General features: G+C 52.5%; 1 protein-coding gene across 1 annotated transcript in view; it reads left to right on the top strand.

Moving 5' to 3' along the window:
• Window positions 1–6: 6 nt before the first annotated feature.
• The window catches only part of IGDCC4 (immunoglobulin superfamily DCC subclass member 4), a 36,772-nt gene continuing 20,400 nt past the window's right edge, over window positions 7–16,378 (top strand). Inside the window, exons 1-6 of the mRNA XM_012555026.1 lie at window positions 7–76; window positions 10,162–10,506; window positions 11,230–11,371; window positions 14,111–14,133; window positions 14,840–14,874; window positions 15,738–15,786. Coding sequence (XP_012410480.1) covers window positions 7–76; window positions 10,162–10,506; window positions 11,230–11,371; window positions 14,111–14,133; window positions 14,840–14,874; window positions 15,738–15,786 — 664 coding nt within the window. The remainder of the gene's footprint in view (window positions 77–10,161; window positions 10,507–11,229; window positions 11,372–14,110; window positions 14,134–14,839; window positions 14,875–15,737; window positions 15,787–16,378) is intronic.

Raw genomic sequence — 16,378 nt, 5'->3', positions numbered from 1 at the left:
AGCCCCATGGCGCGGGGGGACGCTCGCAGCGGCCGCGGACTCATCGCGCTGACCTTCTGCTTGCTGGCCGCGCGCGGTAAGGGTGGGCGCCGCAGCAGAGGCGGGAGCCGCGGCGGCGTGTGTGTGCGCCCGCACCCCGGGCTGCGCTGAGCTGTGGGGCTAGCGTGGGTCCCGCGTCCCGAGTGAGCGCGGGGGCCGTGGGGCGCGGGCTGCGCGTCCTTGTGCCTGAGATGCCTGCTTGTGGGGGTCTGCGAGCTGCAGCCGGGGGTGTTTGCGGCACGTATTGTCCGCAGGGGGTGTGTGTCCTTGGTTTGCGGAGTCTGGAGTGTGTGCGTGTGTGTGTGTGCGTGTGTGTGTGTGTATTTGTGGGAGGGGGACTCCCGCGGGCGTACGTGTCCGCAGTGCGTGTCACGGTCACGGCATGGTATCGGCGGGGCGGGTGGCTGCGGGGTTGGTGGCTTGCGCGGTTCAGGCTCTGTCCGCGCGTCTCTCCGGGTTAAGAGTGTGTGGTGAGAAAGAGAAGGGGTGTGGGGGGGTGTGTCTACACCTCCATTTGGGTCGGGTGTGTAATTGTGTTTCTGGGGCTGAGCTAGTATTTGGCCTTGGCTTTAGGGGAGTGTCCTTGCCCGTGGTGGGGGACCGAAGCGGGAGATTCCGGACGGGGGTGGGGGTGATAAAACAACACTCAACTTTGCCCAGTGGGTGTGGTCCTTGGGGCTGGTTGGGGCAGGGGAGGTCTGCTCCCCAAATTCGTGGCCAGGAGTGGACTGGGGGAGGGGGCAGAAAACCAGTTGCTTTCGTGGACATGTCCAGTACTCGCTCTCGGGATGGGACGCGTGTCACTCCTGCCCCACCCCCGGGGCCGATCAGGGAAGCCTGGACGAGGTCCGTAAAGCCTCATCCAGTCCCCCACTCCAGTGCGGGGTGGGTGGGGGGTAAGGGTCAGAGTTGTCCAGCTGAAGGAAGGGCTGGGGACGGACGGGGAGGGGTGGAGGGAGGGGACGAAGTCCTAAAGTGTGTGTGTATGTGTGTCCAGGGCTCCTTCTTCCACCCCTAGCCGTCTTGCTTTCTGTCCTGTGTGCGTTTGGGGGGCGGCCCAAGGGGAGAGTAGGTGGTGGGGCTGGGGAGGGGGGATGGGCTGCCCGCTTTGTTCGCCTCCTTCTTGCCTTCCCCCTGCCGAGGAGGGAGCTGAGGTTGTGTCCGGGGCGAGTCGGGGAGGGACTTGGAGAAGGGGGTGGGGAGGGGGATTTCTTTCCAGCTGCTGAGGCTTTCCAGAGAGACTCAGCCAGGCCACGTGGGAGGGAGGCAGGGAGGGTGGCGGGGGAATGAGCCTCAGCCCCGCCGGCCCCAAGCCCATCTCCAAGAAACCCAAACAACGTGTGGGAAAGTGCCGGGAGCGGCTGGGACCCCTTCTCTCCCAGCACAGACACGCCCCTTTCCAGTCCTGACCTTCCACTCGGCGTTCGTCCGCTGCTGGAGGCTGCCCTGGGGCAGGGTCGGGGTGGCTGGGCAGAGGAGTAGGGGGCCCGGGGTTGTCAGGTGAAAGGGGCGGGGAAGTGTCAGAGAGGCATCTGTCCTCCTGGAGCCCCGGGGATGAAGGAATAGTTTTGCCCCCTCTCACCCCCAGGAGCTCCAGGACCGAGCTCAGGGTCCAGCAAAGCAGGATCAGGACTAGGAACCGCACCCGCGTTCTTCAGTACTGCTGGAGCCTCTGTCAAGGGGCTCAGCTTCCCTGCCTCCGAGACCTGGCCTCTGCCTGCCACAGAGTGCACAGCGCAGAGGCAGGGCTGGAGCTGGGCCCCCTTGGCTGCAGTGTGTGTGGCTAAAGCGACCACTTTGCTCTCCCTAGGTCCCACTCCCTTTGTGCAAAGCTTCAGCAGGCCTGGGGACAAGCCTGTAGCGTTCTGATCAGCCACATGATCTAGATCGAGGTCGTTCATTCATTCATTCATTCATTCAGCAAATATTTACTGAGCACCTTTTATAGGCGAGCATGTGCCTGGTGCCTGGAATATAGCAAATAAGGAGGCCAGCGTGGTTCCTAGTACAAAGCTTTCAGTCTGGTGGTGCCGGGGGAGACCGACAGTAAACTAGTACCCTGCAGCGCTGTGGAAGATGCTGGGAGGAGCGGCTCCTAAGCCAGGCTGGGGAGGTCAGGAAAGGCTTCCTGGAGGAAGTGATGGTGAATAACAGAGCTAAATGTAGAGGCGAGTTAGCTCTGCAGAGGAGTGAAGGGTGGTGGGCAAAGTTTTCCAGCGGGGACAGCACGTGCAAATGCTCAGAGGGGACTTACCTTAACCTGAAAGAAACTCAGCCTGACTGGAGTCCGGAGTAAAGGGGGTGGGGGGGCGCATGAGGGAAGTAGGGGACAAGGGCCGTGGAGAACCAAGAGAGGAGGCTGAAGAGGGGGACTGGATGCAACTCATGAAGGGTCTTGGAAGCCCCACCAAGGTTTCTGGCCTGAGAGCCGCCATGAGCCGTTGGCAGATTTTAAGATCAGCTTTGCATCAACTCGCTCCAGCCAGTATGGAGAATCGATTGGGCAGAGGTGGAGGCAGGAAGCTCCAGCTTCTTGGGAGGCTGGGGTAGTAATCTAGAAGACAGGATGGTAGCGGCTAACATAGTGGCAGCTGAGGTGGTCAGAGTGGCTGGATTTTAGAGATATGTAAGGACTAGAGGCAGTAGGACTTGAGCATAGACTGAGTTGGTATGGGGTGAGGGAGAGGGAAGTAAAACATAATGGACGCTTTAGCAGCCTCAACACCGGGCAGAATGAAGGGCTGAGGATGGGGTGAAGACAGTGTCTGGATATGAGTCAGGGATTGGGAACTGGGACTCCTGTCTGGGAGGGTGGAAAGCTGAGTTCTCCACGTTCACCACGTGCAAGAAGTATAACTCTCCCTTCTACCCAAGTCAGAGTCTGGGTGGTTGGGAAGCCAGAGGTGAGTAACAGGAGGGTTCTGAGAACCTGAGAGCTGCTTCCTCCTCACGCAGGAACCCCCTCGCCCAGTTTTTTCTCAGCCAGGTACTCCAAGAGCTGTCTCAGTCAGTTGGAGTAGTCCTCTCTGACCCTATCTCTGACGTTAGGAACCGGGTCAAACGCTGCAAGTTTCCCTGAATAGTGAATCTTATCCAGGCATTAGCTAAACCTTTATATATACTGATGTACTTTCATGATCCAATTAATCACACATTTACTTCTGAATTAGCATTTCCTTTCATTGCTCCTAGAAGTACCTCTGTCAAGTTAAGTAATCTCAGAATTAGAGCACCACTGATGTTAGCACTGAAAGGAATTTAGAAATAATTTTAGCTTGACCCCATTTTACAGATGAGAAAGCTGAGCCCATAAGAGGGAAGTGGCTTCCCAAAGTCAGGGAATAGGATGGGGACTGAGCTGGGTCTACCCCCAGGACGCCTGGCTCTTGGAGGCTATACTGCCAGGTTGGAGAAGTCACCCTTTCCTGGGATTTGGTAGACACATACCCAAGTCCACCCTCTCTGCAGCCCCCTGCCAGTGAGATGTTATGAGCTCTGAGCCTGGCCCCCCTCAGTCATCTGTCTGGGCTCTGGAATCCACCCTCCTCCACCCACCCCCATCGCCTCCTCCTGTTTAGCTCTCACTGTCTCTGAAGTACAGCAACCAGACTTGACACAGAACTCCAGATGTAGAACAGATGTCATTGCCAGGCGGGCCTGGAGCTCCCAGCCCCCCTTCCCCAGTGGCGGGGAGTAAGAGCAGCTCTGAGGGAGAGGACCCCAGCCTGGTCAGAGGGGATGATGGGAGATGATGGGGAAGGAAAACGGAAGACAGAATGTGCTGGGGCTCCACATGCAGAGAAATCGAAACCTTATCTTCTAGGCCAGCCTGCTCCCTCATTGCTGACCCAATGGGGGCTGTGGGGCCACTGGCTCAGGGAAGCAGAGGATCAGTAAGCTGTCTCTCAGGTGACAGGAACAAGCTGGTGTAAACCTGAGACTGCAGGATGGCTGGATAAGCAGCTCATTACCTTGTCACCTAGTTTGCAGGACAGATCTCTGGAGTGAGCCCGCTGTATGGGTGGGTGCTGGAGAGAGACATTTTAAACCATGTGAGCCACACAGCAGGTAAGGTAGTGAGCTCCCCAGGCCAGGTAATGTTTAAGAAGAGGGTTTCTTCCGTGTGGGTTTGCTGCTGTCTCTGCTCTGTAGTCATTTATTAGGTGCCATGTAGTATGCTAGGCATTTTCCACATATATTATGTCCATCATCCCTAGCCTTGAAGGGAGTTACTATTCTTTTTACAGATAAGGAAACTGAGACTTGGAAAAGCATGAGTGGGTCTGTGTCTTATCTCTCTGACTGTGTCTGTATATGTCTGTCTACTCATCCACTCAAGAGGTATTTATTGAGCACCTACTATGTGCTAAAGGTCCCTGGGTGGCACAAATGGTTTGCACTTAACCTCTAACCTAAAGGTTGGTGGCTGAAACCCACCCAGAAGTGCTGCAAAAGAAAGGCCTGGCATTCTGCTTCTGTGAAGATTACAGCCAAGAAAACCCTATGGAGCAGTTCTACTCTGTAACACATGAGGTCGCCATGAGTCAGAATCGACTTGACGGCCGCAGGTACTACGTGCCAGGCACTGTTCTAGGCACTGGGGGTTTTGGCACATAATCCCAAGAGTTTGTTACCTAGCTGGGGAGAAAGGCAAGTCAAAACTGTAGGGTGATAATTGCAGTGATCTAGCGTCCAGAGTCCTCTGGGCAGGAAAAGGAGAGGCATCAGCGTCAGACGGGGGATGAGACAGCTATTCTAGGCAGAGGGGGCACGCACAGCAACCAGTGAAGCCGGCTTGGGTTTTCAGAGAACTGAAAGTGGTTTGGTGTGGTGGGGGCAGAGGGTTGCAGGGGGAAGGCAGGGGCCACGTCAGGCTGAGTTTGGCTTGGCCATCAAGTTGGCTTGGCCTGTCTCCTCAGGGTTGCAGATGAAGGGAGGGCCTAGGCCTTCCCTGTGTCCCAGGCAACTGTCCCAAACTCTCCTTCCAGCTGTTGGTAGGAGGGGCTTAGTGTGTGGTAGGGGAGGTAGCCAAGCTGGGGGGCAGGGAAGGAGGTTGCTGGAAGAAACTGACTTGTGTCCCCTGAGAAAGGAGAGTGGTGACGGTGTCATGGAGAATTGCCCCTCAGCCTGAAAACAAGTTATGAATCTGTTGGGCCCCGAAATTCAGAAGTTTGATGTTTGTGGCAAATTCTTAGCCTAGTGAATGAGGCCTCTTGGCCTCGTTCCCCTCCCGCACCGGCATGCCCCCTTCCTGAGAGTTCACTGAAAAATGGAGCTTGAGGCTCCAGCTCACACCAGGGCCCCACTAATCCCACGAAACAGCACTGAGTTGGCCGTAGGGCTCAGCAGCGAATCTCCTTTCTGTCTGGGTTCTAGTTGGCTTCATAAAATCTAATTTATCCTGTAAGTGGGTAAAATGATCTGTCAAAAAAGGAGATTGAGAGATGGCCCTGCGGCTCCCCAGCATAGAAACGCTGTGTCCTGAGGAGACTGAGGAAAAGGGATTGTGGGAGAGGGAGGACCCCTGAGGCAGAAAGCTGGCGGCCGCGAGGGTCCACTGAGCACCTGTGTACACTCCAGTCCTAGAAGGGTGTCTAAGAAATGCTCCTGTGAGGTGCTTTGGGGGTCTGCCATGGCAGTGGGCTGGAGTTGGCAGGAAACGGGAGCCACAAAGCCACTGCATAAACAAGGCCCACCTCCCAGGGCATCACTTTTACAAGAAGATTTGGTGGTGTAGGAACCATGTTTATATTAAAACAAACATTGTTAGGTTACGGAGCAGAATGCCAGAGGCTTAAAAATAACAACATTTCGGGCAGTTACCGAAACCTCGTGAGTATGTCCTCGTTGGCTCCTAGGAGAATTTTAGTGAAAATGTTTGAGAAGTGCGGCGACTCCTCCTTTTACACCTTGGGGAAACTGACGCTGAGAAGAGGAAAGTGACGGGACCTAGAACCAGGACTCTGTTTCTAGGCCAGAGCTTGTCATGTCACATCCAGTTGTCTGCCTAAGGGTGAGGAAGGGACCTCCAAAGCTGCTGTGTGATGTGAGACTGAGGAAAACTCCGTCGGGGAAGGCAGGGGCCGCTTCACGGGCTGGCATCTGAGCTGAACCCCAAACGATGCACGTCCTGGGCACAGAAGTTGGGTTGTGCACTGAGGCAGAGAGACCCTCTAGTTTGGGAGCAATTGTCTCCTCAGTGCTTGGCTTATCTCCAGAGGTCAAAGAAGGAGCCGCTCTCCAGGCTCTATCTCCCAGGGAAATGAGATGGCCCTCAGGGCCTCAGTTTCTCCATCTGTAAAATGGGCAGTCTCAGGTTTCTCAAGCACTTTCCCTGAAACAGGCCTTCCTGGGCTCCCGGCACAGCCCTGTTGGTCTCTGAGGGGAACCACGTTCTCCCCGTGTCTATACCCCAGTTTCCCTGTTACGCCTTGTGGGGTTCCTTAGAGGTGGGGAAGCCAGACATCTGCCACCCCATGAATATTCAGGAAGGGAACCGGAGCTTCCTCTGCTCCCCAGCCAGCCAAGGCCCCTCTGGCCTCCGTCCTGCCCGCCAGAGCCTGGGCTGCTGACAGACCCAGCAGCTGCTCGGGCCCCAACTGTTCACATTGTTTGTTCAGCGCAGCAGGGGATTTTCCAAGCCCCAGACATGCTTTGGGGGGCGGGGAGGCCGCCAGAGGGCTCTGGGATTCATGCTGTGTGGGGCTTTTCCCCCTGAAACCCTAACCCACTGCTCAGTGGCTGGATCAGGGCGGTTGGAAGCCACTGGACTGGGAGTCTGGCCTTGCTTTCCCCAACCCTGTGCTTGAATCGTGGGATCTAGGGCCTTAGAGATAGAAGGGACGGGATGTTAATTAAGATCAGCAATCAGCCTTTGTACGGCGCTTTACAGCTTACGAAGTGCCTTAAAGAGCAAGCTCTCAGCCTCGAGGGATATCCACTGGCTCGGGCCTGGGGCCCTGACGTACAGCATCTTGTTTAATCCTCACAAGCTAGGATCATCTAGCTTGGAAACTGAGGCCCGGAGAGGTGAGGTAACTTGTCACACAGCTAGTAGGTGGAGCAAGTCTACAACCTTGATCTTCCACGCCAAGGTCAAGTGCTTTTCCACCACAGCACACAGCCTGCAGTGTTGTGACTGCAGTTGGAAAGGAAAGTCAGGTGAGGGCTAGGGCTACCTTCTCCTCCTGCCCCTGCTAGTAATGCTGCGACCGGCTGTGCAGCAGGAGGGGCCCAGTGGATCCTTTCTGAAGGATTGGAAAGGCAGAGGACCTGTCCAGGCCCTGTCTGTCTGTCCGTCCATCCCACTGCAGTGTGCCTGGCCTGCGCCCTAGTCTCCTTGTCTTGGCCAGTCAGGACTTCTCCCTCATTGTCATTCCTCCGTAGGGGTATTGGGAAGAATGCCTGGGGACATGCTGTCTGGTAGGCATTCTAAGCGTTGGCATATGTATGTCCAGGTGTTGTTGACGAGCATGGCAGAGACGAGGCGCATGTGTTCAGGTGTGGAGACTGTGTCTACAGTTTGGCGTATGTGTCTAGAAGGTGTTACATGTTCATCCAGGAATGGGTGTGTCCAGGCCACTGAATCATAAACCATAGACTCTCAGAGATCACCCGCTACATTCGAGTAAACTGAGGCTCAGAATGGGAGGTGACTGGCCCAGACTCACACAGCTAGACCGTGCGTTCAGCATGTTTCCATGTGGTTCTGTCAGCCCAGACCTGCCCTGTAGGGGGAGTTGGCCATTGTTCTCACCTCTGTCCCTGGTTCACTCTCAGACATGTCACTCTGTCTTGAAGCAAGGAGTCAGGTCAAAGGATAAGAAGGGACCTTGGGCCATTGAACTTTTATAGGTCAGGGAAGCAGCAGGTCAACTCCTGGGAGATGCAATTGGAAGAACCAATCGTTTATGAATAATGAGTACTGGGCCCTGCTGAAATGTTGGGTAAAATAGTAAGCTTTGGCCTTTATGGGTTTTTGCCTTGATCCTGGGATAGCATTCCCTTCCTCCATTGTTCCTTCCTCTTCTCTTTGTGGAAAGGGCAACATTGGAGTCTGCAGGCTCTTCTGGGGCCTTTGGAGAGAAAAGAGCCCTGTGCTGGGAGTCAGAGGACCTGAGTTCTGGTTCAGGTTTGCTGCAGGGCCTTGGGGAGATTAGCTGCAGGAAGATGAGGTGCTTGGCTTAGCTTCTTCAGCCTCTGGGTCAGAAGAGGCAGCTGGCCGCCAGGGCTCCATCTCCCAGGTGCCTGGAATGAGCCATGGGCGCCTCTCCTTGGGCTTGCCCTGAACCCAGCTTGAGTCTAGCCCTTACCTGATGGGCAGCCCAGAGCACTTAGCTTTTCCCATCATGATCTGTTGCTTTGTCCAAAGGAGGTGGGTGGGGGACAGCATCTAACTTCCCTACATTCAGGTGGCTGCTTGGAATTATTTTTGTTTTGTTTATTCAGCATATATGTGTATTCACACACACATATACAGGTACTTTCGTACACTTGTAATACATGCTTTTAATGTTTCCTGGATTCCATATTTTTCTAGTTCATGATATATTTTTAGCACAGTGGTCAAGACAATCTGTAGGATTCCAGGGGAGGGAATGACATTGCTGAGCCCCATTCTGTGCCAGGCACTGCAACACTCCTTCCCCACACGTCCTCTCATTTCGTGCCCACCACAGCTCTGTGAGGAAGGAATGACTGTGTCTTTTCAGACATTGAGATATAATTCACATACCATAAAATTCACCATTTAAAATATACGATTCAGTGGGTTTTTGTATATTCACAAGATTGTGTAACCATCATCACTATCTAATTCCAGAACATTTTCATCACCCCAAAAAGAAACCTGGTACCCATTAGCCAAACCAAAAAAACCAAACCCATTGCCGTCAAGTCGATACCAACTCATAGTGACCTATAGGACAGAGTAGAACTGCCCCATAGCATTTCCAAGGAGCACCTGGTAGATTCAAACTGCCGACCTTTTGGTTAGCAGCCATAGCTCTTAACCACTACACCACCTGGGTTTCCATACCCATTAGCAGTCACTCCCAGTTGCTGCTTTCCCCTAGCCCCCAGCAACCACTGATGTACTTTCTGTTTCTATGGAATTGCCTATTCTGGACATTTAATATCAGTGGAATCATACAATAGGTTGTCTGTTGTGACTGACTTCTTTCACTTGGTGTGTTTTTAAGGTTCATCCATGTTGTAGCATGTATCAGTACTTCATTCTTTCTATGGCTGAATAATATTCAGTTGTATGGATGTGCCATATTTTGTTTATCCATCCATCAGTTGATGGACACTTGTGTCTTGGTTTGGGATCTCTAGAATAGCAAAACCAGTGAGACACAGGTAGGTAGGTAGGTAGGTGGGTAGGTGGGTGGGTAGGTGGGTGGGTAGGTGGATGGGTATATCTACTTTAAGATCTATGGCCCATGCAATTGTAGGGGCTGGCAAGTCCCAAATCCATAGGTCAGACGGCAGGCTGGAGACATTTTCAGGCTCACAAGATTGTGGGGGGGCTGGCAAATCCAAAATCTACAGGTCAGGCAGCAGCCCAGAAACCGGTGGGCTTACATCCCGAGATCCATAGGTCAGGCAATGGGAAGAATGCTGGGCGGAGAGAGAAAGAGAGAGCAAGTAATCTCTGCCAGAACATCCGTTTATATTCTGGAGGCAGGCTACACCCTCAAGGAAACTCCCTCTTTCAACTGATTGGTTGATCACATCAGATCACATCATGGAAGATAATTACATTACCTTACGGAACAGCACCCAGTCCAGTGTTTGCCAAACCACTGAGAATCATAGCCTAACCAAGTTGACCCACAACATTAACAATCACACTGAGTTGTTTCCACTTTTTGGCTATTATGAATAATGCTGCTATGAGCTGTATCTTTTTATGATGAAGAAATGGAACAGCAGGCAAGAAGGGTGCAGAGAAGTGCAGCAGTTCCCCCAAGATCACAGCTCCTAAGGGGCAGAGCCAGGGTTCAGACACAGGTCCTTCTCCACCATTGGCCGCAGCCCCTGGGGGGAGGTGAGTCAGGAGCTGGAGGCTGCCGGCGGTGGGAGGACCCACCTGATGGCCGTGCCTCCTCCTCCGTGCAGGGGAGCTGAAGTTGCACCAGGAGACTGTGGAGCTGAGCTGTGGAACGGGGCCACTGCAAGTGATCCTGGGCCCGGGGCAGGCCGTGGTGCTGGACTGCAGTCTGGGGGCCGCTGCTGGACCCCCCACCAGAGTGATCTGGAGCAAAGACGGGGCCTCCCTGCCTGAGCACCACCATCTGCACGTGCTGCCCAACGGCTCCCTGTGGCTGTCCCAGTCACCAGCGCTCGATGGCAGTGATGAGGCGGCCCCTGGGGCCTCGGACGTCATTGAGGGCAGCTATTCCTGCCTGGCCCGTGGCCCTCTGGGAGTGGTGGCCAGCCAGGCTGCTGTGGTCAAGCTCGCTAGTAAGCGCCTGCATCTGGGGTCTGGGACTAGGACCCAGGAGAGCTGGGGTGTGGAGAGTGGGGTCTGCAGTTAGTTACTTGCACAAATGCCTGTCTCTTGAGCTCACTCCCCTTTTCTCTGCCCCCCATCCTGCTCAGTGGGTCTCTTCCTGGCTATTCCCTCCCGGTTCTGTATGCTATTATCTCCCTGCTCCTTCTCCACTCCCCCATTCCTCCTCCTGAACTTTCCCTTTGAGGCTAGAGTCTGGACTTGTGCTCTCCTCCAGCACGCCCGCCAGAAAGGCTGGTAAGAGTGTCAGAGGCACACAGGAGCCTTCTGGGGGAGCTCCCCACCTCCACCCAGGTGGAGTGTGGAGTCAAGCCCCATGGTCCAGCCCCTCCCTTGTGTGGCTCTCAGGAGGCACAGATCACCATGAAGTAAATTTCAGGCCAGGAGAAATGTGTATTTAAGTAGCCCGGCCATCACAGTGATGTTAGGCAGGGGGATTTTGAAATTCGTTCTGTTTGCAGCATCTGACCAGTAATCCCCACTTCTTATCCCTCTGGCCGCCTCTTTCCAACTGTGTGTGTGTGTGTCATCTTGGTCTGAATTTGCTCTGCTCTGTGTTTCTGTCACTGTGTTTCTATGTCTCACATGTGCGTGCGTGTGCTTGTGTTTCGCTGCCTCTACTCCCTCTCTGCTCCTGTCCTGCTCTGCCTGTGTCCCACTGTCCTCATCCCCAGCACTTGCAGGCTTCTCTCTGCACCCAGAGTCCCAGACGGTGGAGGAGAACGGGACAGCTCGGTTTGAATGCCACATCGAAGGGTCGCCAGCACCAGTCATTACCTGGGAGAAGGACCAGGTGACAGTGCCCAAGGAGCCGCGGTGAGTGAGGAGGGGGTGCCAGTGGGCAGAGCAGAGAGGGCTCTGAGTGTGCTCAGGAATGAGGGTCCTCACAGTCCACGGGGCTCCATTTTCCCAAACCAGCTTGGGAGCCAACATTGCCTGACTCCCTGCTCATGTCAGGCCCCAAAGACAAGTCGGACAAGAAGTGTTTGCTCCTGGGAGGAGAGCCACCCACCAAGCTTTGGAGCTTGGGTGGGGACTAGTGGGGAGTCCTTCAGAGCAGATCTAATCTAATCACTGGCTTTATTGAGAAGGAAACTGGGGGACAGAGAAGAGCTGTGATTTATCCAAGGCCACATCGTGAGTCACTGGCAGAATATTCCTTGTTCGTTCAGGACCCGAGGCTGCTGGGAGGGTTTTCTCTTTTCAAGGTTCCTCCAGAGTTTCCGGGGGAGGAGGGATGTAGGGCAGCGGTAGTTCAGTGGTAGAATTTTTGCCTTCTGTGTGGGAGACCCGGCTTTGATTTGACTTGATTTGATTTGATTTGACACAAGCCCAGGAGGCTTGCATGTTGCTATGATGCTGAACAGGTTTCAGTGGAACTTCCAGACTAAGACAGACTAGGAAGAAAGGCCTGGTGATCTATTCTGAAAACCAGACAGTGAAAACCCTAAGAATCACAACGATCCGATCCACAACCAATCACGGGGATGAGATGGGCAGCATCTCCTTTCATTGTGCATGGGGTCCCAGTGAGTGAGGGACCAACTCAGTGGCAGCAAACAACCAGAATTTTCACACTGGAGCAGGATTCCTCTTCCAGTTCTGGTTCCATCCAGTGGAGTACAGCCATCTGATAAATGAGCTGTGAAGGTCCTTCCCATCTCATCCTCCCCACTCCCCACAAAGGCAATGGGTAGGTGGAGCCATCCCAGGAAAGAGTTTCTGGGGTAGAAGAAAAGTGGAAACCAGACTCCAGACTTGATCCCTGTTTTGGGATCCAGGTGTGCATTTAGTGTGACTGAAAAACCACAAAGGCTCATTTGCATCTGTGGTCTCTGAGTTGGCCTCATGACTAGGTCATCGCCCCATGGATTCTTTGGAAATGTGGCTCCAAGGGCCTTTTGCAGCCACCCTGCAGTCCTCTCCCTACCTCTCTCTAGCTTAGTTAGCAGCTGGCTCGCTCTCCTGCCCTCTGGGTGGAAGGGGGGTTCCATACCTTCAGAAATGCTGGTTTCCAGATCCCCCTGCCCTGGGACTGGGCTAGCCTTCTCATGACTGTGTTGAGTTGTCCCAGCTCCTCTGACTTCTTCCCATAGAAGTGGAACGTGTGAGAGAAACCTCAAGATAAGTCACAAGGCACATCCCTGGGACAGCTGAGAGGGAGGAAGAAGGGCGAGAGGTCAAGACATAAGAGATCTTGTTGTCTTTGATGACCAGCTAGCCCCATTGACCCTCAGCAGTCACTTCTCACCCAGCTTCATTCTCCCCACCTATAAAACGGAAGGACTGGGTTAGGTCGTATTCTTTGTAGAACATTAAGCCCATAAGATGCTTCTTAAAAAAAGTATTCCATGGTCAAATAAGGTCAGGAAACTTTGCCTACAACTCGGAGTTAGCAAGGCCTTGAGAAGTACTTCTTTCACCAAGCACTTCCTAGTCTCATTTACCCGTGAACCCCTTTTGCAGCAGAACCCTGTTAATATCCCCTGAGTGAGCATTCTAGGGAGTAAGCCTTGGGAAATGCTGCCTGGTCCCTTCTAGCTCTGCCATTTTAAGTTCTGTGCTTTTCCAAATGCAGGGGCCTCTCACTACTGTTGGGGCTGCTCCCTGGAGTTCCATGAACCCAGAGCAAATGAGCTGGTCCAGAACCAAGTGACAGCCTAGTCCTGGCAGTCCCCGAAGGGTGGGAGGCAGCAGAAAGACCTCCCCACGTTCAAAGTCACAATAGCCACCACTTAATGAGTGTTCGCCCTGGGCTGAGCGCTGTGCTAAGCCTTTTACGTGTGTTTTCTCCTTTAATCCTTCCCATCATCCTTCGAGGTAGGTATTTATTATGTTTCATACTTTTCCTCTATTTACTCTTAGTTTATATTCCTAGCAAATATGTTTTTAAAATTCAGATAAACAAAAATTACCTATTACCCTACCATCCTTAGAAAGCCACTGCTAATTTTGATGCCTATCCTTCCAGACTTTTTTCCTGTACTTTCTATAACTATTCTCTTGAAAAACTTGGGTTATACTGTACCTACTAGATTTTTGTTCAATCATCTTTTAAAAAACAAAACAAAAATGGAATTACATTGGTCTGCAACTTTTTTTTTCCCCTGCACTTTACATATAATGAACATCCTTCCAAGTCTGTGCATACGGATATGGTAGATATTATTATTTGTGTTGTTAAATGAGGAAACTGAGGATCAGAGATGAAAGTAACTTGCCCCAGGTCACACAGCCAGTACCCAGGCCTGTCCACTGAGCCCCAGGGTGGAAGATCCTCAGGCTCTCAAAGGTATGACCTGATGGTTGGGGCAAGAGAGCCACAGGGTCTGAAGAAGTTCATGCTGCTGGTGGGCTTAGAGATTCCATAGTCCAACCGCAGTTTAGGACAGAGAAGTGACCTCCCCAGAGTATTTCAGCAAACCAGCGGTGCCAGTTCCTGGGCTCTGGAGCATTTGCCCCCAAGTCCTCTGAAAAGTGATCCTCATCTATAAATAAGCCAGGCTCACATGTCCCAGCACATTGTGTGGGGGAATAAAGACATGTTGAAAACAGCAGCTTGATTATGCCCAAGGTATGTATTTTTACACATGCCCAGATATAGTACATGTACAAATATGCTATTCATAAACTCAGCCCAGTGGTTTGAAGGAGACCGTATGCCTGGGTGTAGGGTGCACACACAGGCAGTTAATAAACACGCTTTGTCAGGGTAGATGTGCATATTTTTGGACTTGATGGTGAAGACTAGACCTGGAGGCAATTCCCTTGTACTTAATGCTAATTTCTCTAATAATAGGGAACAACTTTTTCTTCCCTGGGAACCAGTCATCAGTGACAGCCATGTTTCCCAAATTCCAGGCATTCACAAACATCTTCATCATTTTCACCACCCCTATACCATTTATCTAATCACTTACTTAATACTTTTTTTAAATCCGCTCACTCGTCTATAACTTTAACACATGTTCAAAGGGAACATTATCTCCTTGCAGCCAATGGAAAACCAGCAACACTTGCCAAAACGAGAAGGTAGCCGTAAAAATAAACACACAACCACTGGAATAAAAAAAACAGGTGTGTCTGGATCCATGTGAAATCACTTTGTTGTCACCAGTCATTCACACTTTAAGAAACATGGAAGGAACAGACTTGGATAACGAGGGCTCCCTAGTCCAGCCTTCTGCTCTACCCATTTCCAGGGTTCCTCAGGTCATCAACCTCCTGTGACCGTTGGCTAGCATCCCATTTCCCTGGGTGGATCTCTCAAGGGCTTAGGGTGAGGGCTTCTTGGTCTTCGGGAAACTCAGAGCAGCTGTGTCATTTCTTCTGCGTCCTTGAATCCCCGGCCCCAAGTGGCCTTTTGGGGGTGGGGTAGCAGGCTCAGGCTTGGGCTTGCAAAAAGAATAATCCCTTCCTTTTGAATAGAGGGTGTTTTCATTCTATAAGTAGTTATTTGTTTTATTTGAAACTTGAATTTATATTTAAAGATGTACTTCTAAGAAATCAGCCATTGAAAACCCAATGGAGCACAGTTCTGCTGTGCACACATAGGGTTTCCATGAGCTGGAGTTGAATCAACAGCAACTGTGTTTTTTTTCCTGGTGTTTTTCCTTCTCCCCACCCTTGAGATAGTTCTTGCTCCCTTGTTTATGTTTTCTCATGCTAGGGTGGGGAAGAACCTGCTTTCCCCACGAGCTAAACGATTTCCGCAGAGCACACAGCTGCTTCATTCCTTCTACCATGCCTGGCCTTTACCCCAGGAGCCAGCACCGTTTGCTCTGTTGAGAAGCTAGGACGCACCCTGGAGCTGACCGTAGAGGGATCACAGGCAGTGGACTCGGGGGAACCCACTCACCCCCTGCCTGGGCCAGAGCCCAGTGTGCTCCCCACCACTCAACCCCCACAGAGACCCCCTGCCCTGGAGTACATGTCTCTCCAGGAAGGTCTCTGGGCCTTTCTAGTCTTCTAACCCTGCTGTCAGAGAATAGCACCCTCATCCATCCCCTCCCCTCCTAGGTAATATGTATGTTGACGGGGGCCCGCTGGGGACTCTCCCCTTCCAGGGCATCCTCAGTCCTCTGATGGTGGGTGCTGAGATAAGAAGTTGGGGAGAACGTGGAGTTTAGCACCAGGAGACCTGGGTTCAAGTTTTGACTCTGCTCCAGCCTCGTTGTTGTAGTTAGGTGCCATCAGGTTGATTCCAACTCATAGCAACCCTAGAGAACAGAGTAGAACTGCCCCGTAGACTTTCCAAGGCTGTAATCTTTATGGAAGCAGCCTGCCACATCTTTCTCCCGTGGAGCAGCTGGTGGGTTCAAACTACCCACCTTTCGGTTAGCAGCGGAGTGCTTAGCCACTGCGCACTGGGGCTCCTTTGTGAGACCCTGGGAAAATACACCACCCTACCTTGTTTCATCACCAATAAGATAGAGGTTGTGATCCCCTTTATCTCTTGGGCTTGTTTTGAGGGTCAGATGAGATAGTGTGAGTAGAAGGGATTTATTTAATCAGAACAGGAAGGATGTCATACAGACAGGGAGTGAAAAAATCCCAACTGTGTGGAAGGGTATCTAATGAAAAGTCAGTCTCCCATGGTCGGATTCTAGGCCCAGGTCCCCTCCCCAGAGACCACTACCATTACCAGGGGTAGTCAGTGCATATACGAGCATGTACGCGTGCACATCCCACACCTTCTGCACCAAACACATCTTGGAGACCGTCCTTTACGTTAGCACGAGTGGAGCTGCCTCTTCCTCCACAAAACACTGGCCACTTCGACCGTTTACATGTGCACGATTCAGCGAGATTGATTGCATTCTC

The sequence above is a fragment of the Trichechus manatus genome, unplaced genomic scaffold, assembly GCF_000243295.1.
Source record: "Trichechus manatus latirostris isolate Lorelei unplaced genomic scaffold, TriManLat1.0 scaffold00030, whole genome shotgun sequence".
Classification (NCBI taxonomy): Eukaryota; Metazoa; Chordata; class Mammalia; order Sirenia; family Trichechidae; genus Trichechus; species Trichechus manatus.
Note: the sequence above shows the minus strand (reverse complement) of the source record. Positions and strands in the feature narration are given on the sequence as shown.